The sequence below is a fragment of the Diadema setosum genome, chromosome 14 (assembly GCF_964275005.1).
Source record: "Diadema setosum chromosome 14, eeDiaSeto1, whole genome shotgun sequence".
Classification (NCBI taxonomy): Eukaryota; Metazoa; Echinodermata; class Echinoidea; order Diadematoida; family Diadematidae; genus Diadema; species Diadema setosum.
The window spans coordinates 19061152-19084852 of record NC_092698.1 but is presented as its reverse complement, the minus strand read 5'-3'; the positions used below and the strand labels follow the sequence as shown (position 1 = coordinate 19084852).

The 23701-nt window shown below is 38.2% G+C and overlaps 1 protein-coding gene across 1 annotated transcript in view; it reads left to right on the top strand.

Annotated features, from left to right (window-relative positions):
* LOC140238192 (uncharacterized) overlaps positions 1–23701 on the top strand; it is a 101560-nt gene that overhangs the window by 46222 nt on the left and 31637 nt on the right. Inside the window, exons 3-4 of the mRNA XM_072318129.1 lie at positions 17919–18146; positions 19452–19687. Coding sequence (XP_072174230.1) covers positions 17919–18146; positions 19452–19687 — 464 coding nt within the window. The remainder of the gene's footprint in view (positions 1–17918; positions 18147–19451; positions 19688–23701) is intronic.

The following is a 23701-nucleotide window of genomic DNA, read 5'->3' as shown; positions in this document are numbered from 1 at the left end:
TGCTACTGACGGGGATATGCTCAAAATGAGTATTACGCTGTCTGCTGTGACAGATGTCTTTTGTCCTAATTTCCCTGTCTTTGCTTATTGCTTGGAACTGAGGTGTGTGCTTAGACGAGGGGACAAGGCATCTAAGCAACGTCAAATGTCATTCTCTCTTTTTGTCCTTTCGTATTTCACATAAAAGTCCTTAGAAATCGTGAGCTTTTTTCTAATGATAAAGATTAAAAGTTTAACAGCTTACCATAAAGTTCTGATCAAAATGAAGGTAAAGCGAAATATGCATAACAATTCGTTCCTTAAATGACTATTCGTTAAGATGAAGACTCGCAAAACTATACTGAGTAATGGTAGTAATGATAAAAAAAAAAAAGCACCCGAAGGTCGAAGAAATTTTTCGTACTGACGAAGAGTTACCTACATTTAATATTGTCATTATTGTGGTGTATCGTGTCAATGAGATAATTGAAGCTGTATTAAATTTCCCATCATATCTTGTAAACATAACAAAGTTAGGCTTAAACAGGTTAAATGATAGTATTTTGATCTAATTTGTATCTTGTCCCTTTTCTTTCTGTGTATCCTTCCTGTTTGTTGTTATTGTTTTAGTGTTTTGTTGTGTTATTCAGTGTAATATATTATATTTGACAACCCTTTTTCTGTCCTGATTTCCCGTATAATGAAATCAACTGAAATACATGATATTCTCGTCAAAATGTTCAAGCGGGTATTCAGGTGTTGCTGCTTTTTCTATCACTCAAAATGATCACAGTGGTGTTCAATTAGTCTTTGACACACTTCGTTGGTACATCAGTCCACCTAATCTCATGCACCATGTTCGCTTTACGCAAAACAGAACAAAAATAACCCCCGTGAAAAAAAAAAAAAAACCCGCAACGAATTTCGAAGGGAGATTGAGGTAATTAAGCCTGAGACAAATTTGCAGTGCAATTAGCGGTGAGTGCGCCACTGTTGCGCTAAACGAGGGGAAAAATCAAGAGTGGAGTAGTTGATGTATAATAGATTTCATGATTGGGGCCCTTATTAAAACATCGGTGTTGTTGTTGTTGTTGTTTTCATTGGCTGCGGATGTGGTGGTCATATATAATACATGATATATTTCAAACAATGCCGATTCATCCTGATGAGCTTAGTAATGTTTAAAGTGCCACGACCAACAAGCCAGCATTTGTGGGAAATGATATACATAGAATTCAGAGTCGACCTTGGAGTTGTCCTGTTGGTTGTGTAATGGTGTGAAAGGACTATGATAAGATGTTGGGCTTTACAATTATTAATGGGTCGACATTTTGTATGCCATTAAAGTCGAGTTTCGGTTTATAATAGACGTACGCTCAAACGCAGCTAACATGGATTTCTGTAAATAAATCTTTAATTACTGTATTTCTGTCAATGTGTGCAGGTTTTGAAGACAGTGAAACGACGCTAAAAGTTTCCCGTTCATTTTGAGATGATCTGAGAAAACAATGTAGTTGGTTAGCAATACATAAAGAAATTACCCTATGAAATTACCAAACAGACGTAGTAAGTAAGCACCGATTACTTTCAAGGGGCAGTTCGTTGCAATTTCTGAATTATCAACCCAAAGCATGATGTTTTCTTACATTTCTTTGCTCTTCTGCATGGAATGGCTGTAGAAATTTGTGAGGCAATTACATCAATGCCTATATACGACCTAATCTAATTTCCATAAATGGAGTTGCGACCGATGATGAATCACAGTTTTTGCGAAAACATGGAAAATTAATGTTTGCTGCTTTCTGTCAGATTTAATCTAAATTACTTTTGATGGACTTTTAACTGTTTTCATTAAACTCAACTTCCTAGTACATTGTGAAGCATTGTATTTTTGTACTAAAAGAACAGCCTGCCGCAGAGAAATCTTTTGCATTGAAAGAAATTACAGGAAATAGCGATTTCGTCTAAAAATTATGCTACAAAGTCTGGGTCTTACTATATAGCATCCTGTGAAACTATAGAGACAGGAGACACTTTGATGTTGGTAGCGTCTAATGTGGTAAGAATCTCCAGAAATACTTGCCGAGGGTTGTTCTTGTTAATAATCAGGAATGCCCCTCTACCTCTGACGGGGGCGGGGGGGGGGGGGAGGGGCATAAAGGCAGGTTAAGCTTCGGTTCTTGTATCCCTGCTCTTCGTGCGGGCAAAATCGTGAAGGCACACACAATAAAGCTACGGGAAATGTCTCGATTACCGGCGTATATAAAGCCACCCCTATATACCCCATATCCCTCACTTCCTAACTGTCCTGGAGCCATATTTCTTATGGCGTCTCACTGCTCAATTCCTCCTTGAAACACAGCATAACTAAGTCGTGAACATCTTTAGAATGAAGTTCATGAATAGTTGAATACAGATCAATCGTTCAATTCAGCACCAGCAAGGTCTCTTGCGATGCCCAAAAGTGACGCTTTCCGAGTCATTTTGTCTTCGGTGTCTTTTCTGTGTTATATGAGGCGTGTTTATAAATGGATGTATTTTGCTGTTTTGCAAAATTAATATCTGATTCTTTGTTTCGTATTCAGAGGAAATTTGCAAATGATAATTATGGTATGTAAAAGTAAAAGCGTTAGGGCCCATCGATGATATCCGAATAGAGCAGTGGAAATGTTACTCAACTTGCGACTGTTATCAACATGCTTCAATCCGTAATATCTTTCGTACCAAACAATACATTGACACACACACACACACACACGCACACACACATGCACAAGCACACACACGCACACACACACGCACGCACACGCATACACACACACTTACAAACATGCACACACACATACACACGCATGCACACACGCACACACGCTCACAAATAATCACACTTCAAAATCATAGTTTGAACTTCGAATGGGTACACATCGAAATAGATACTTAAAGTGTTAATGCTTTGAAAGTTTAATATACGAAACCGACAGTTTATTGAAGCTATATTTTCAGAAACCACTCGCCATTGATCCATTACTCCGTCTGATAGGCACAGTGTTTTCGAGTTCCTCGAAATGTGCAGTGTGTTAATGTATAGTGGTGTAAGGTTACATATACGGCGCATGCGTTTTCAATAGACGATGGTCGTGATGCCGAACCGTTGACCGCACTCAGCCACAGGGAAGACCACCTCGTCCGAAACATGGGGAAATCAGTGGGATGGCGCCGCGAGAGGCGGTAGTGGGTTTCAGCCGACCATGACGTCATTGCCGCAATTCTTTCTGAATGACCTAGCTTCGAGGGGATTCTTTTCACGAGGGACAGATTCTTTATCTTCGCAGAATAAACAGCTAGAATACGGTAACTAGGCAACGGGTAATTCATCATCGGCATGACCCGTTCTTGCCGTCTGGGATATTATTTCTTTTTCTTTCTTTTTTTCTTCATCTCATCACATTTCCTCCATGGTGTGAGCGTATGCGTCAAGTGGTGAAATAGGATACGAAACTATAAACTAATGTGAGCAAAAGCATGCGAGTAAAAAAAAAGTAAAAAAAAAGTGTTCAACTTGCAAAGATAAATCATAAGTTATGACAAAGTTCTGCTGGCTTTCATTTTTTTTTCATTTCTTTGTAAAGAACTTTATATACATAAAGGAACTGTTCAAGGCATTATAAGAAATCATTTCCCTCTGAAAGATGACATTAATGTTCAAATCTCTAACTGTGCTGTCCCCTTGTTATGTATTGATGAACCATGTCCATTTAACAGACAGGGTCCATTCACCATAGCTTTAATGATAATGATAGCATGGAAAAACCGAAAACCTGGTACCAGGTACCGTTCACCCAATGACGTAATATGATGATGATGATCAAATTAGATAGATGGTGACGTATGCAATCTATGAAGCTACACTAAAGGAGAGACAACTCTTCTTTCTGCGGCCTTATCATTGCTTGCAAGTCTGTCGTGTCTATAGTGGATGGAATGAGGCGACGAAAACGTTGTCTCTTAATCCGCGGTCTTCTCATCCAGCTGTGCAGCCTTAATTCGTAATGCTCGAGGTTTCTCCGAAATGTAGATCTTACCAGAATTCTGTGTTTAATGTTAAAATATATGTATATATATACTTGTGAAAAGAATATCGCCATGTTGACGCATGTATGATCAATCATATGCAATTAATCTAGACCATTTTATTTTCCCCAACTCTTTCTCAAAGTCTCCATACAAGACAAACAAAACGGAATCTCTGTTATACATTAGGAAGAAGAATTAAGAAGTGTTACAACTACTCATGCAATGCATCTGGTTCAGTATGAAACGTGGAACTGTGACAATGCTTATAGCAGGACAGTAGAAGGAGCTAGGATATATACGGTGGGATTTTTTTTTCTCACTCTCTAGAGCACAGCTTATTATAGCTTGCTGTATCATGTAACGTTGACAAGTAGAAGCACATCTTATCTCTACTATCAAGCGATAGTTATGTTTCATGCTGTTATAACAGGCCAAGTGGGAAATTGCGTGTTCCTCTTGTACGATTCCCCATAATACAATGCAGCATAGGGAAGATGATGTGCTGATTATAGCTGAAGGGTATATCCTTGCACATTGGCAATATGCAAGTTTTGTCCTGTACGCTTACATCATTGTAACCTATGGGGGAGGGGTGCGTGGAGTGTGCCTTTCCAACATCTAAACACGACGCTACGACATTATCATTCATTCCACACACACCATCGTAAACAGGCGTGCACAGACCAAATAACTTGCCCAAAAAGGCTCCACATGTTTTTTTTTCTGCCTACATTATTATAACAATCACGACAATATTGCATGCATCCCTTTGGAAATATCGTCAATTGCATATATTTCGTACACTTACCCCGGCCTGACATCGTAGCAAGTTCACATCTGACTAAGATACACAGTAATAGACAAAGCGTGTTTGGTAAACGTCGAAAAGGCTTTAAACTGACAGTGCAGAGGCGGATCCGGAAATCCTGTATGGGGGGGGGGGGACTTTGCCAAAGTAATGGTGGTGCACAAGCCCCTATTTTTTTCTATAAATTGTTTTAACAAAAAGTAAAGGGGGCGCGCCTGCATGGTGCGCCCCCGCCTGGATCCGCCAATGCAGTGGTCAATATTGCCAGTGTTGTCATAATATTGAAGTTTCAAAAGGTCACTGAAGTTGATGTCAACGGCATGCACTAATTACAAACTTGAACAGCAAAAACAACAACAAAGATTCTTGATTCAGATTGATCTAATGTACGCACTCCCGTATGCCTCCTATGGTTCTTCGAAACTTGAGCGTAATTGAAAACCTAAACGTTGTATTAAGCTAGAGCTGAAAGAAAGATCGATGTACGCCATACCTCTCACAAGAGTAGCTTCCGCAAATGTATGTATGTACGTACATATGTATGTATTTATGTATTGTATACATATATATATATGTATATATATATATATATATATATATATATATATATGCTCTTTAGGACCTTAAGATGCATACACGATGCATAGACATAGCTGTATGTATGTATCATACTGAGTCAATATCTAACATTGACTGTGCACCTTTTACAAACCTGCAAAAAGCTATAGATTACCTGTTTGTTTTTTTCTGAACAGTCGCCAAGACGTAGGCCTACACTCTGTATATAGCACTTTAACGTGGGAGAAGAATAGTAAATGGATTGGCTAACTGCGCGTGTCATCCCATTGTCTGGGAGGATCAGCAGAACTGGGACAGTTCAAAGGTTACTTACACTATCATCCCCCCACACACACTCCCCCCCCCCCCCATTCTCACAGACAGACAGACAGAACACACTCATACATGACAACACGAGATTCATCACACAAACCTAGAAAAGGGGATGGAAACATTAAACTACACATTACTTGAATATGAGACCATTCTGAAGCAAAGAATGTTCACACAGCAATAGATATATTATAATGTACTCTTAAATGAATCCCACAAGGGTTAGAACAATCATCCCCCAGCATTCCCACTGATTCCCACTGATCAGTTACTAGCCATCCCCTTTAAAGCAAGCATTTCTTTGTGATTAGGTTGTATCATTTTTTTTTTTCACTGGACAATGCCTGTAGTGTATTCGATACATATCATCTACTGGAAAAGTACGCTTGTACTTCATCAGCCGACATCAAAATTGGTTGGTTCAATACCATCTGGATTAATGATGATACCGTATAAAAGGTGAAATAACTTGCTAATGCATTGGTATTGATGACAGCAATTTCAAGACTAATATATGTAATACATTAGGACGCTTTATTCCACAAGTGCACCCTTGTGCTATAGAAAGCCATCATAAATCGAACTAGCTTTCTTTGTGCACCAGTTAACAGGATGTAAAATGTAGCTAACAGAAATCGGCCAGCAGGAAAAATGCGGGAGCATGCTATTAAAAGCTACAGGGGTGGGCAGGAATAACAGGCCAGCTATTGATGCAGTCCCAGGTACGCGGGATTGAATTGAATGGGGGCACCGCTCGCTCATACATTATTTTTCGCTGCTTCCTCGGACGTGCGCGGCTAGTCGCGTTTGTCCATGTTGAAAAAAAGGAGAGGAAGAAGGGAAGACAGAAGCCTGAATGATGTCACAAAGGCTTGTGATTGATGGCTAGCGTGCTGCGGAGCGGGCATGATGAATTAAGCAGTCCAACCCCAGCAGCCAGGAGAGGAAAAAAAAAAATGCTCCTCTTGTTCAGCGCCCGCGATATCCCAGACTCTTTTTAAACGAGCACCTTCAACCTCTTCTAGTAGATGCTGTATCTTGTCTCACACCATTCCACGATCTCAAAGCTAACTGCTTCCCCTTGCTAATTATAGTGTCAGCTAGACATCATTTTTTTCCTGTCTTATTCCTTTATCATTTGTATGTCTGTGTGTGTGTGTGTGTCTGTCTGTCTCTCGTCTTAGCGCTAATCAGTCTGGCCAATTTATCTGATCTGATCTAATCTCTTGTTGCGAATACCAATACAAAATAGCACGAAGCTGACCATATATATATATATATATATATATATATATATATATATATATATTTATGTATTTTTATATATATATATATATATATATATATATATATATATATATATATATATATATATATAATATATATATATATATATATATATATATATACATATATATATATATATATATATATACAATGTATATATATATATATACATGTATATATATATATATATATATATATATATATACATATATATATATATATATATATATATATATATATATAAAGAGTATTATGGAAAAACAAGCTAACTCCATTCTAGTTAAGTTGAAATATCTTTTATTAAAGCTGCTAAAAAAAAAGAAAATACAGGCTGTTTTCAATCATAACTTCCTAGAATATTCCTTGTTATGTCACAAGTGAGGTAATACTAGAAAAGTTTAATTTTGCTCTTTGATAATGGACTTACTTTGAAATGTTTAAAAATGGCGCTTAGCTAATTTTGCAATAAATCTGTTCATATATATATATATATATATATATATATATATACATTAAAATGATGTCGGGTCACCAAATTTCCAAAAGGACGATCTCTTGGTAAGGCCGCTCGGGCAGCTTAAATGTTCATATTTCCCTTTATTTCGGGCCACTCCATTACTTTTTCTGGTCATCTATCTGTCTGTCTGTCTGTCTGTGTATCTATCTATCTATCTATCTATCTATCTATCTATCTATCTATCTATCTATATCAATCAGATAGTTGTTTGTCATCATATTGCAATTGCCGTTGCTCTAGCTGCGAGAGTAAATATCTATTTATACATGGCTCATCTCAGTCTCTTCATTGTCTTTTCATTTTCTTTCGATTCACTTTCTCTCTCCTTCTCCCCCTCTCTACCTCCCCTCCCCCTTTCTCTCTCCGTCTCCATCTCTCTTTCTTTCTCCCCCATCCTCCCCCCTCCCCCCCCCCCTCCAATCATCTCTCTCCAGCTACGAGCCACTCGTGCCATTCTGGTCTCCCCTTAATTTTGCACGGTAATTTGTCAGTGTTTGTTTGTCTGAAGAGAAGTGGCATCAGGCCTCCGAGTGATTTGATGACGTAGCAGCCATCACTATCCCCACACTACCCCTCCCATCCCTTCTCTCCTCTCAACTCTTCTCCCCACCCCCATGTAGGCTCCAACGTTGCTACTGTACTCTACAGCAACCGAGCTTCGTCTGCCAAACCAACAACATGAGCATAAAGAAGCTACCAGATCTACCTCTAAGGAATGATCCCTATAATTACATAAAACTTAGGATCTAAAGCAAATACTGTACATGGTGTAGTTTGGGCACCAACCTTGGAATAGCTTCAAATATTTTATTTTTTTTTTACGCGATATATGGTTTACCAAATTGTTTTAGATTCATTTTCAAGTTGGTTTTGGGCCAAAAGTTTTCAGCGACAGCTACTCTAGACGGTAAAAGTTCTCGGCACTCTAGCTTCCATTGAACTTAAACCTTAAACCAAGGCCTATATGAAAAAAAACAACGACAAAAACATAAGTACCATCATCATATTATGCAATTAAATAATGTTATCGTGTAATTAAACACAGGTTAAACTTATGTTCTCTCGCTATAGAGGCAAAATGTTTAAGAGACAAAATAATATATCACGTGAAAGAGACAGTGGCATTTATGTCCCAACTTGCAAAAGATGTATACTGTCTTGTTTTTCCAGGTATGTAGCTTGATTCTATAACAACATTGTCATCCATCTACAAAAATGAAAGGTTTTCTATAATAATAACATTCGAGATTCTGGTCGTCTACACAACCCTGTCTTGGGATATTCGGTATCTAATCATTCACCAGAGCCTTGCTTCTAGAGGAAGGACATTGAAAATAAATGTCTGGTTTAAGAGCGACAACCGAAAGAAAAACCTGGAAGAAAAATGAAACAAAACAGACAAGGAACAAACTACTAGTTATCGGTGAAAAAAAAAAACACATGTATGAATTATTTATTCAGTTTCATAGCTGGAGGGGGGATAAAAACCATCAATAAATCAACTGGTTGACGTACATGCACATAGGCAAAAGAAAAATGTATCTTCATGTGTTTGCGTGTGAGTATTAGTGCGCCGTGAATACAGTACTGATATGAACACGATATTTGGGCGCCCGCGCACACACACACATACACACACAAATAAAAAGCAGAATACAATTCATCAAACAATACTTTTCATGTTATGCCAGGCTAAAGAGGTTGCTAACGTGCTAATATATATATATATATATATATATATATATATATATATATATATATATAATATATATATATATATAATATCATATTATATCATGTATATAACCATGTATATGATGCATACTATGATGCCAGGATTGGAGATTACATAAACCAGAAGCAGAGGAGAAATTCATTTAGCAAATCATCATCGATTGGCGCCTAGGGAATTATAAACGTAACTTTCGTCTTGTCTGTCATGTTTACGATAACTCTCATAGAACCATTGCATCATTTTCTCTCTATCACTATCATTTAACGTATAATGAATACATTTTTCTTAATCTTTGGATTTTTGTCTTCAGTTTATTTCTTTAGAAGTATGACTTCATCATTGTTCGCTATCAATAACATTGCCACTGGAAAGCAAATTTACTTTCTCTAGCTTTCCTCTATTCATTAAGTCGTGTACGTGTGCGTAAAGTGCATGCAAACATTCTAAAGAGGTTTCAGATCTAATGAAGTCTCAGTGTCTGCCTTTCATTTTGTTACACACGAGTAGAACTCTGTTCTTGCTCTTTCTCCCACAATGCATATTTCACATCCTGTCGGAATTAAAAAAAAAACCCGCATGACGCTTTTCCAAAGGGAAACGCATAATGTCTCTTATGTGCATATTGTCACCAGAAACTTTCACGTTTCCATAGTAACCTACTGACGTCAGACTATGGAAATGGACTTTATTGGCTTGTATATTGATACTGCAAGTATATATCGACACCTTTAAAGCATACGGCTTGTGGCCACATTATTTTGGTATTCATGGGTTTTTTGAGGGGTCGCTATTCGCTACCGCTTTACTAGCGACGGAGGCCATGTGTTGTTGTTATTTTTGTAGCTTATTTTTCTTTCCACTACCAGGAATTGTATTTCTACATATGCCTGCCATGCAGTGGTATAGAATATAAACTAACACTTCCATATCTTATTTAGATCATGTTGGAGAGGATCAGTTTTTTTCAGCTCATGATCAATCACGTGCATAAAAAGACAAACAAACAAACAAACAAACAAACAAACACAAAAACCCTATCTCAGTCGTTCGGTCTACAGATCACATCAACCGCAATGAAAAATTAATGTGTACCAGAATTCCAAGATAGAGATTATTTATAAGGCAAATGGATCTAAAAATAAGGTGGACAACGCATTCAATGTTTTGTTTCCATATGATCAAAGCCATAGTTATTAAAAAGATAATAAGAAAATTGTTGTTAAACGGCCATTAGCAGACAGCTGCTATGTTGTGTTTTGGATTCGACTCCTTCAACTGACGATATGACGAGCACGTTTTAGATCAAAAATTTAGAGCAGCTGCAAAGCTGCATTCATCAGCGGCACGCAACCAATTATCCGTCGGGCAACGTCGGGTTGAAACAATTATTGTAGGTGTCATCCTATGTGCACAAAGATACTATACCCCACTACCAGGTTTGACGACCTGGAGGAGCTGTGGTAGTACTTGGGCGCCATCCCTTCACCTAAGTAATCTTCCCATTTGATGAAATAGTTCAATGCGCAGTAGCTTCCCCCTGTATCGTTCTCTGGATACACCTGCATAAGTAAAACGAGGCAATACACATGACAATGAATCAACCATGACATCATATGAGATTACCTACCCTTCTCTTAAAATATAGTCAAGACTTGCAAGTTTCTGCCCGAGGGGTTTCTGTGACTTTCATGATTAGTATTCGGTCGAAATGATGCAAAATAAAATGAAGTGAATTTTTAGAAGCAACAACAGAAGGCCCTACCAAACTGTGTGTTCCATAGCGTCAAGTTTTAGAAATGGAGATGTATCATCTAAATTACATTCAACAACTTTATAACTGAAAAACACTCGCAAACACAGAAAATCAAACGTAGCATTTGTATTCAAAAGCAAATGTCAAAGAAATTACTGCACGATAAATTCTCAGTAAAATATGCTGCAATATCGGCCTTCTATATTACTTTGGTGTGGGCAAGTCGCTTCTAAAAGCACTATTGTTATGTTAATTAATGATGCAAAGGGGTATCAAAAGAAGTGATCTTCCTTTTTTTTTTTTGAACGTACTCTCAAGAAGAGTAAGAATAGCATCCCTTCATTCATTTATCTTTGTTAAAACTAGCATTCTTATATCCCCCATTCCGCAACCATTAAGATCATGCTTCCGCCAAAACCTGCGTACTCTATACTATTGCTTCCACCTTCCTATTCAGCGCGAATTCATAACTGCGGACTCGATATATAAGATTGGCATATAAACCCTATTCAAAGTACGTTTCTTTTATATTTAGCAACAAAGAATATGCGCAGTATACATTCATCAGCTGTATATGAATAATGAATGCTGGGTAAATTCTAGAGAATCATGATACTGAAGAAGGACATTACTATAGGTCACTCTAATCCCTTACCTCCCTCCCTCTCTCCCTCCCTCCCTCCCTCTCTCTCTCTCTCTCTCTCTCTCTCTCCCTTGCTTTGATGTTTCCGATTTCTTCACAAACATCTTGCCAAGGGTAAACAATCCATGCTACATCTTACTTGCCGAAAACCCATTCTCTGTTTCTCTTTCAACGCGATTATATATCAAAGGTGATAGAGGACCCATACGAAGGGGGGGGGGGGGATGGTTGGCTAGGAGGACTTGCCGACTAGCCTTCTTCCCCGTGCACAGTCTTGCATCCTATCCACCTAATATCCCGAGGAATCAGTAGGTATCTTTCCCCTCAAGTCTCAAATAGTGCTCTTTCTTTGCTTGCGCCCTTCCGCAAACATTGACTAGCAACATTTGAGCAAACCGAGAAAATGCGTCGTCGTACAGATATACAATGCAATCCCGTTATAAAGAACACGGTTATAATTCCGGTTACAACAAAGTGAAAATTCAGACCGCAACATTATCCACTCTATGTATTTTTATTGTTTATTTGTTCCGCTATAACGAAATTTCCACATAACGAAAGAAAGCTGCGGGTCCCGAGGACTTCGTTATCACGAGAGTCCACTATATATATAATATATATATATATATATATATATATATATATATATATATATATCATATATATATTGTGTGTGTGTGTGTGTGCGCGTGTGTATGTGTGTGTGTGTAGAAAGAGGGAGAGAGCGAGCTAGTCTATGCTATAGTAATATGCGTATTATATTTGCTTAGATATTTAAGCTGTGCAACTGAACCATAAAACTTGAAAATTTAAGAATAGTAATAATGTGATAATAACACGCACACACACACACACACACACATGCACACACACGCATCTTCACGCATACACACACCCACACAAACACACGCACACACACAGAGGCTGACGTGGACTTTATGTCAATCACAGCTTGAAGTATAAGTTCCGACAGACTGACGAGACTATTGACATTTTCATTTATTCATCCTTTTTTTTTTCAACAACGAATATTACAGATTTTGTATGGAAATCAAGCGATTCATATTTTCTTCCCAATTCTGAAGTTTCCAAGGTCTTTGGTTGTTGTTCTTTTCTTTCTAGTTATTGTTGTCCAACTCTGCCCCGGGTTCTCGAAGGCAAGGTGGTTTCCCATCTTTGCTGTAATATTCTTCACCTGTTAGTGTATATTCACCAGAACAATCTTAATACACTCTCTCCCCACATCTGAAGGAAAGCCCGCCAGGAATACAATATGTTGGACTTCATCGCCATCAGAGCTACAGTGTACTAGCTTTTATGGAAACTTTATTTGCTCTTGCCAATGTCTTTTTAATGAACTGTCTGAGGGTCGGAAAGAAACATTGTTGGCACATATGAGGACTACATAATTTCATCTGATTTGATTATATTTCTGTATTTACTTTTTTATGCGAGAATATAAGACAAAGTCAATTGAACCATGTTATTGAGTAATATTTAATGTAACATTAAAATTGATTGGAAAAGGATAAATGGTTAATTCAAATGTACATTTTTCTTTTCCTTGATAATGCAAAGCTAAATGAATTACGAGCAGGTGTCATTTAATGCAAAACTCGAAAAACATTTCACGAACCTTTTGTTCAAGAGACAAATTGAGCAAATCTAAGTGTAATAGAAATGCACGAGAGCATTGCTACCAGCAAATGCTTGACATAATGACATCAGAAATACACATTATACTTGTATAATACCACAAAATATCTGGATAATCCATCACCACTCACAAAACGGGGGGGGGGGGGATGTACAGTAATGCAAAGTGCAAAGCATGGAGAGTTTGAGTTGTGTGCATGAGATAATGAATGTATGTTTTATGGTCGGGACCTGGTAGGAAACCTCGTGAATAATTTCAATTGCAATTTCAATTTCAATTTATTTTCATATTTCTCGATGAAAAAATACATCAAATATAACAAAATTAAATGAAGTACATGATATCCAGCTGGAAACATACATAAATTATTGCAAATAATTATATAAAACATATAGTGGTCGATCTATGAAGGTTGGAATCTGTGAATGAATGCTAAAGAAATATGAAGGAACCTACTTAAAAACCTACTTAATGACAATAAATGGGAAAGAGATGACATGAAATATCTCACATCTCCTCCCCTGCTTCATCTCTTTGTAAAATTATATAATATTCATAATATCATGTAAATTCTGCTCGAATGTTATACATCATCACCCCATTCTTCACCTCCCTCGAACTATCACAGGCATAAAAGAAAATACTCTGAAAAAAGACCTGCTAGAAAACAAATCAAGAGAAGTCTGAGCGCCATTTGTCCATTCCTATTTCAAAAAGATCAATGTCAATTTACTCATCATCGAAACTCGTGATGCTGATGATCTTAACAGTCATTTCACGACCTCATTGACGGCTTTTATTGTTTTTTTTTGTGCACGTTTTCTTTTTCTGTTTGTCTTTGCTTATATATCCAATCGGTTTCGTCGAAAATTTTTCTCCTCATTTTTCTTTGTTCGTTGCAGAGGTTTTTTTTTTCTGTTTTTTTTTTTTTAATCGCTGAATCAATTTCTACCAATCCAATGTTTGGATGGATACTGTTGGCTGTAAATTACAGTCTCCAGCTCTTAAATTCAACCCAGCAATTGGCTTGATCTTTTTCCCCTTCCAGTGGAACAAAAAAGTGTTTTTTCTCTCTTCCCACGGGAACAGATGACATTTCAAGCGGAAACGTTTGCAGCTGTATTTGCTGCTCGAATCAACCTTTGCAGTGAGAACCGTTGTCCATCTGTCGCTCCCAAACACTGACGTCACAAGAGCGAAAGAGGAAATTGTACCAAAGCGGAAGAGTGATATGGAGAAGTGCATAATTTGATTTTTTTTTTCTTTAAATCCTGTGTGTCGATCAATCTTGTATGTATGGATATCCTGGAGAGTGGGAAACGTGGACTGGAATTTGCCTTAGAATTAAGCCACGGATTGACATCGTTTTTAATCCATCTATACAGTAGCCACTTTGAAATAAAATCTCTGCTGCATGTTAATTCTCTCGTGTCTTAAACCGAAACCGTCTAGGAAGATGGTCATGGACTAACTGACGTCTCACAAAACTTGTATGTCTTCCACTTGTAGACGTTACATTAAATATTACGTAAGACGTATCTTTTTTGCTTGTTTGTTGTTATTTTTTTAGAAGAAAGAATAAGATGGCTTTCGGAATGTCTTTTGACAAAATACCACGAAGTTCGCGCGTATTTGTTGTCTTTGCCACATCATCTATAAAAGAAGTTGGTATTATAAAAATTTCAATCTTATTTTGTAGTCATAAAACTTGTAATCTTTTTTTTTTTTTTTTGTTGACCAAAGCACAGGTTGTGAGTACCAATGTCTCAGTGCATCGTGTCCAACACTCGTGAACGAGTATTGTCTATAGTAATATGAATGATTACAAAAGTTTAACAAACCGTGGTATACATGTATCATAGCAAACCCTGTGCCCAAATAATGTGTGATGTGAACAAATCGGCAATATTCGTAAACAAAGATGCATTCTCTGTCTGGCTGAAATATTTGAACAGACATCTAACAATGATTACACTCTCAAAATCATCAACTTCATCACTTTAATAATACAATATTTTCATTTTCGGACAATAAAATTTGGAGTTTATATCCAAAAACAATTATTATTATTATTATTAGTATTATTATCATCATCATCATCATCATCATCACGGTCTTCTTTGGTCAGAGTAGCCTCTTCAATTTTTGGCACTGTTCTGCCAGAAGGCCCTGCCGTTACCATTGCCCTATCGTTGCCATAGGTACCCATTTATACAACTTGGTCGAGAGGGACATGGTGGGTAAAACATCTTGTCCAAGGGATGTAGGGCTTAAGCACTTGACGGGATTCGAACTCGGTACCTCCGATTTAGTGTTATCCACTACGCCACAGTGCCCCCCCCCCTACTTAGGTAGATACGTCTGTTAAAAACATCTTTAACCGAAAACATGGTGGTCGATTCACTTCTTTTTTTGTAACGGGCGTATTGATTTATCGATATGACTCAGCATTTCTATCCCCTATCATTGCAAGGGCTTCCCAGACATTGCCAGACTGTAGATTTTTTTTTCTCTCTTCATAATTCATACAATACGACTAGCACTTACTGAGTGTAAGGGGACGGGACAGCTAAAATTATAGGATAGGAACACCGGTGTCGAGGATTCGTTTGCTCTTTCGTGAATGCTTGTTATTAGTTTGGTTTTTACACGTGTGGTATTTATTTAAAGATAATGATGTCATTATTGATTCCAGCACTTTTCATCTCTGAAAATTACAGCTTACTAGCGTTTATTGGAATTTGATACAACTGCATTTTGCATCAGTATAATTTTTAACTGTTTTGACATTTGATATTTCTCTTTGCTTGCTCTTTGAAAAAAAAAATCGTCTCGATTTCTGAACAGTTTCTACGATGGTACTGGATGTATACCCCCGTCAAAAAAAAAGTTAAGTAAAATGGGTCATGTAACTATTTGATGCAGTTAGTTCATTTGGCTTCTCCGCCAGGGTGATTATTCCACTTTATACTGAAATTCAAAGAGCTTGATCAAACACAGAACTCCGCAATAAATGACTGTCCCAGATGCGTGTTGCAAGTCATATGGTGGGGATGGTAGGTGAACGACATTGTGCACATACTCTTTTTTCCTTCGGTCTTTTATTTCCTGTCTCCAGGCCTCTCTCAACCAACTGGTTTTGGCTTCCTTTTTTTTTTTCTCCACTGTTCCTTACCCTAATCCCCAATTCTTTCTTTCAATCCTCCTATAGTTTAACCATCTCTTACTGTCACCATAACCTTGGTTATCATCTTATTGTCTTCTGGTAATGGTTCCATCATCATCATCATCATCATCATCATATCATCATCATCATCATCATCATCATCATCATCATCATCAACACCACCACCACTACACCACCATCATTATCATCATCATCATCATCATCATCATCATCATCATCATCATCATCATCATCATCATCAACACCATCATCTTCATCATTACCATCATCATCATCATCATCATCATCACTTTCGGTTAAAAAAGCATCATTGCAAATGACCATCGATGGTCATCATCTCATCTTGCATCGTACCATCGTTTCATCATCAATCCTATCATCCCACCCCTCCTCGTCGTCATCTTCTTCTTCTCCATTCTCCACCTAAATTCCCTGCCTCCTCCTCACCTCCTCCTCCTCCTCCTTTGCCGTCTTTCCCCTCTATCTCCCAGTCGGTATTCTCGACCCCTTTATTTTTCCCATTCTTCATCTCCCTCTTCCTCCCTGTTTCTACTCTAACTCTCGACCCTTATCCTCGGCCTACATGAAAGGGCAAGCAGTCCCTCACAACAGTGCGAGAATGTTTGCTCGTGTATAGGGGACTTGTTGCATTCGTTGAATAATGTTAACGGAGACTTGAAAAGATGGTCAAACAGCAGAAATTCGTGGTGTTACAGATCGGAGAAGAGTTAGTTGGTTTGTTTGCTTGCTTGCCTGTTTGCTAAAATATCGCAAGCGTAGAAACAGTGACGCATCCTCAACCACACACACCCAAACACCCACACAAACACACACACCTACACACACAAACAAACACACATACTCACACACACAAACACACTCCATCACGTGGCTAATAGCAAGCTTTAGATCTGTGGCGCGAAGACTAAGGTTTTTTTAAGGCAAGGGAAGTGGTGTTCTGCAATGCGCGAGACAGCTGTTTTCATTGTCCAACCCGGGAGGCTAACGCTCTCTATGAACTCACCTCGTACGACTACTCTCAAATTCCTTTGAACTCCTTTGCACCATGACTACACATGATAATGACGGAGTTAAGGGTGATGACCCAAGACCAATGATTCCTGCGTGAGCCTATATCAAACCCGATTACATATAGCACACACATCTACAGCATTCACTCACACAGTCTGTATAGTACATGCGTCTTGATTGGTTGACGTAATTAACTCACCTCGAGATAGAGAAATCTCATGATCTCACCAGTGTATGTATGATTTACACATGCTAAAAGATGCTTATGACATGGAGAAAATGCAATGCCATATGTACTTTCAGAAATACTACACTAAATGAAATGCTTCTTCATGTTTCTTCATCAATGCCGTAGGGGCTATTCCAGAAACGGTTACCGAAGACGAACCGCCAACGTCGATAACGGATGTCGACAATTCCGATGACATCCACATCGAAAGGCCGCTGGATTACGATAACGACGACTTATCGAGAGATCAAAGTGATCGGCCACAGGAAACTGATGACGATCCCGAAGCCGAAGATGACGATGAAAACCAACTAGTCGAAACATCTATATTAGATGATGACGGTGACGATGATGGTGAGAAAACAAAAACAAACAAAATCAAACACACACACACAGACAGAAAACATAGGCCCTACGGACTGAAAGAAACAAAAATTGTGACACGCTATTGGAAGAGGAAGTATTATCCTTTGATTGAAATATGAAGTAGTAGATTCGATATTCCCTGTTCTATGGATGCTTCTGGCTGAATGAAACACTTGATGCTCCAAGCGGGTCAACTCAAGTGCATTCATAATTATAATATATAATACATGCATATGGACAGTGAAACAACAATGAAACAACTCTTAATAAGCACCTGCAGTCAACATTTGAAAAGAAAATGTAAAAGATTGATGAAGAAAAAAATGAGCCATGTTAAACTAAAAAAAAAAAAGGACCAAGGTTGTATGAGACAAGAGGGGATGACGAGAGATGGGAAAATCAGACAAGTAAGCATTTCTTTATCATATTTCCCATTTTTTTGAGTCCTCGCCAATCTCTTTCACTTTTGATACTATTATTTTTTTTTTCACTAAACATACAAGCATGACATTTCCAGCATTCGTATTCTAATTCATTTTTTTTTTCTTTTTCGATGAAGGAACCAGACTAAAGTTTATCTTCAATAAATCAAACCAACTGGAAACGGCGGCTGGGGGAAGGGAAACGGATCAGCTATCTTTTGACAATTTGCCACTTTGCAAACGATCAATGAGATGATCAACAGTGATGCGTGGCAACTGTCCATTTTAAATTGTGCGTGACCACTTCACCGTTACAATGACGAGCCTGTCGTCTCAGTTATTGCTGCTGTTGGTTTTGTTTTAAAGGAGACCTCCGGATGATTTTTCAGACTTTTACGTTTGAACAACGTAATGAATTAGTTATAATGAGTGCATAGTTTCAGAATTTATACTGATTGGGACGAGGAATGAGAATTTTTCAAAATTTATGACAAATTGCAATGAATAAGGATGGTGACATGGCAGCCTCACCATAAGAGTACATGAGTTCGGGCTAAAGGAAGCAGAACAAAAGGAGAAGACAAGCATAATTATATTCTGCATAGGTAAACTTGTTTAATAAGCAACCGGTATTGTAATGGAATTACATTACTACATTTCTGAAACATGTGAGGCTCCCATACCATCAACACTGTTCCATGTAATTTGTTTAAGATTTTTCACAGTATTAGTTTCTCTGCTCAAGGACCACAATAAATTCCATAAATCTATACACGCAGCTGTCGATTTATGTACTAGGACCTACATGATGTGAAATTATGAGAATTGTCAGTAGTGCCCCTTTAAATTATTTAAAAAAAACCCTCATCAGATGACAGTGGAATCTCGGAGGGAGAAGCAGACAGTACTGACGATGAAACCAGTAACGCTGACGGTGATGCTCAACGACAAAATGACGGCGAGAGAGAGAAGGAAGGCGACGACGATGACGACGTCTTGGACGACGAGAGTAACGGTGAAGAAGAAGTAACGCAAGACGAAGGGTCACAACCTGTTAACTCGAAAAACGCTCTTACCGATGCTCAACTTGCTCGACTCACTGCCGAGGTATGATCAGTGACTCTCCCTCACTCCCCCCCCCCCCTCTCTCTCTCTTTGGTCGATTGCCTGATCGATGTTCAATGAAACAAAACGTTCTCAGTTTTGTCGAAAGCATGACGTTATTTCTTGCCCTCTATGCTAATTCCATAAACTAAAATTACTGTTTAACATACAGTACAACGCAAAGCAAAGTGCCACTGCACAGCGCAAGTGGTCGGGTAATTCATTCACCTACTCTAATGACTGAAATGGTGATATTCGTTATAGTTCTCAGTAATTCATAGACGGTACCATCTGAAAAAAGGAGAAAAAAGGAGGTCCTACCCAATTCGACTTTCATTTCCGTTGATCCCTGCCTGTCCTCCCTCATCTTATCATACGCATGACCTAAGTCTATCACTCAAACTAGCCAAGGAAAAAAAAATCGTCTAACGAATCCGATACCTTTCTAGGACCAATGTAGAAGATTGCTGACGTATTCTTGGGCGATATGCTTTACATTAATGCAAATGTATATTCATTCGCAGTGACTCGCAGACCGGGTAATCGACCAAATCTCTTATTTCCTCCTCTATTTCCTTAAAGCTACCTAGTTATCAACGCTTTCCCGCAAAGTTTATGTACAGCATATCCATAGCTTGTGAGTCTGTACGTGCGTGCGTGCATGCATGTGTGTCCATGGTGTTTGTATGTATGTTTACCGTTGATTTATTTGATGTCGCGGCATAGTTACTTAAGCTTGTTCAACAGGAAAGAATGAACATTCGACCATTAAAATACAATGCCTTAATAACTCTTCATCACGGAATGCGACTGAATGTCGAAATGCATCTTCGGCGACTGTTGTTTATTGCCTTTCATTCCAAATGGGAAATGCCATCCGGAGATGCGTAACTGACCGAAATGTGCCCCGGGGAAAATGAGTATATTATACGCAGAACTATGCAGGTTGCTACGGTGTACTAAAAAAAAAGTACACACGACATAACAAGAGAATCAAATATCGAAATGAGATTGGAATTCACAACGCCCGTTCGACATTCGAGTCTTCCACAGATCAAGGGCGATCCCTGGAGAAAGATATACAGTATATGTCCCCCCTCCCACCCCCTCCCCCCAAAAGAAATACAATCGGATTTCCGCATTGATAACTTTCAAAATAATTAAACAATCTGAATACTATTTCAGGGTATGAATCTATCACTTCTTACTTACATCTTGCAGAAAACCCCATTCGATTTGGTTACGTGGTCACAGAAAAATGTGGATCGTACGTTGTAAAGCATACCATGAGTTCGTTCTTACAGGTTTAGCACTTATAGTCAGGTCGCTTAGTGAAATTACCGTTACACGGCGGATAAAAGCACCAAATTTGGAGAGATGACCCCTCAGGACCTACTCATTGATATTTGAGTAGGAGCCCTCTGCAAAATTTGCATTTTCATTGTATAAATGCTGAATTTCATTTCGCAGAAAATTTCGCGGGAATGAAACTTTCGTAAATTTCGAGAGGAGCTAATATCGCAAAATCAAAATGCGCGCGATTCTAAACAATGCATTTGATGCCAGTGGCAATTTGCGAAAGTTTCATGCTGCGAAAAAAGGTCGTCGGCTCCAAGTCACGAACATTTCATGTCAGGAAAATAACACCGTTTTTATGTATCTGAGAGAGTAAAGTAACGAAAACGAGGTTCACATTTGTGGTACTTTTTTCATTTTCATGGAACTGGAAAACATGAACCCTATCTTGAATTCCATGATCAACAAAGCATTTGAAACATGGAGGTTGGTGAATTAATTACCGATTTATGAAGAGAAAATGCTGTTGAGTTGTCACATTGTGGTGTAGGTCCCTATTCCCAGTTTAGTTACTTTATAAAAGGGGCTTAGAACGTCTTCTAATGGTAATGGGAGGGGGAGATCACTGACCCTTGAACACTCCCGTCAACGGTCCGCAGCCCCCTCCTTCCCTCCCCCCCCCCCCCCAAAGGGGAAAAAAAAACATTAGAAAACGATCTGCAGCCCCTTTAATATCGGGTCTATGCTTTATGTACATAACTCTGAACTGGCAAATGTACATTACACTGTGACACCTCGACAGCATTATTCTCTTCGAAAATCGGTAATTAATTCAACCACCTCTATGTTTCAAATGCTTTGTTGATCATGGAATTCAAGATTGGGTTCATGTTTTCCAGCTCCATGTAAAAGGAAAAAAGTACCACAAATGTGAACCTCGTTTTCGTTACTTTACTCTCTCAGATACATAAATACAGTGTTATTTTCCCGACATGAAATGTTCGTGACTTGGAGCCGACGGTCTTTTTCGCAGCATGAAACTTCCGCAAATTGCCACTGGCATCAAATGCATTGTTTAGAATCGCGCGCATTTTGATTTTGCGATATCAGCTCCTCGCGAAATTTGCGAAAGTTTCATTTCCACGAAATTTTCTGCAAAATGAAATTCAGCATTTATACCATGAAAATAAAAATTTTGCAGAGGGCTCCTACTCAAATGTCAATGAGTAGGTCCTGAGGAGTCATCTCTCCAAATTTGGTGCTTTTATCCGCCGTGTAACGGTAATCTCAAAATTTGACGTTAAGCGACCTGACTATTAGATGCTCTTAGTGACATTTTGTAAGGTGTGAGCACAATGGACAAAACGCAAAGGGAAGGAATTCCTGACAAGGTCTACAAAGATCCTAATTTCTCTGTGACCACCGAAGCAAATCGAATGGGGTTTTCTGTGAGATATACTTAATAAGTTATAGTTTCATACATTGAAATTGCATTTTTTATTGATTTGCCATTTTAAAAGTTATTATTGCAGAAAGTCCGATTGTGTGTGTGTGTGTGTGTGTGTGTGTGTGTGTGTGTGTGTGTGTGTGTGTTTTTTTTGGGGGGGGGACGCATGTCTTGCTCCGGTCAATGGTTTGCTTAAATGCGCGGAATCTTTTTGTTCAGTTGATGGACATCGTGGTATATGCATGGTGAGCTAGAAAAAGTATGATGACAGTGAAAGTATGAGAAAAAGCGTTCGCCGATATCTCTCTCCCTCATTCTTTGTATACGAATATATATGCTGATGATATTATCATATATGAGGCAGATCATCTGGGATTAAGTTCCAGTCCTCAAGCTCTTAGAATCAACGCGTGTGACCCATTTATGTCCGGGCACGTACTTGAGTGTTATTATTTTATAGTATATCGATTTTTCTCCACCAAGTACTTAATAAAGAAATAATCTACCGTGTGCATGACTCACTCAAATCCAGTTTATTCCAGTTTAATGCCATAAAATCCTAGCCATTTCCTCTCCTGAGTACACGCTTAGTTTGAATTGTTTTATCTTAGTATAATACTGTCATAAATATTCCAACGTTTGCACGCCATATGCGTGAAAGGCAAAAAACAAAACAAAACAAAACAAAACAAAACAAACAAACTTAAAAACATACACACACAAGAAAAAGAAGGTTTATGTGTGTGCATTTCCACATATTTTATTGTAGAAATATACTGCTAGTATTCAATAAAGGTGACGTTGATTACGTTTCATTTTTCTTTTGCGGTAGAATTGAGACCGACCAAAATGCTAAGAAATGTTTGTCAACAGAGCGGATTAAGGTCATTTTGTCAATATTTCTTTTTTTTTTAATGAACGCCAAAACAGGCATGAAATATTCTCAGTGGTCAGTAGAAGGAAGGAGTGACTTGCCGTATTTGAAAAGTTCAGCCAGTATCACAACTCATAAAAATCGTTCAATGCGATTTTTGTTTGCGACGTTCCACCAAACTTGTCATGTTTGTATTATGTCACCTTCTTATGTAAATCGTTTTTGCCACTTTGCAATAATTTTGTAGCATTTTCATGTGGAAATAAACAAATGAAATGAAATGAAATGAAATGAAATGAAATGAATATGCACGCGTTTCGTTATCAATGGCGAATCACCACAAAAAGGGGGGGGGGGGCATTCTCATGACGAATAACCATGCCGAATATTATTCACTGGT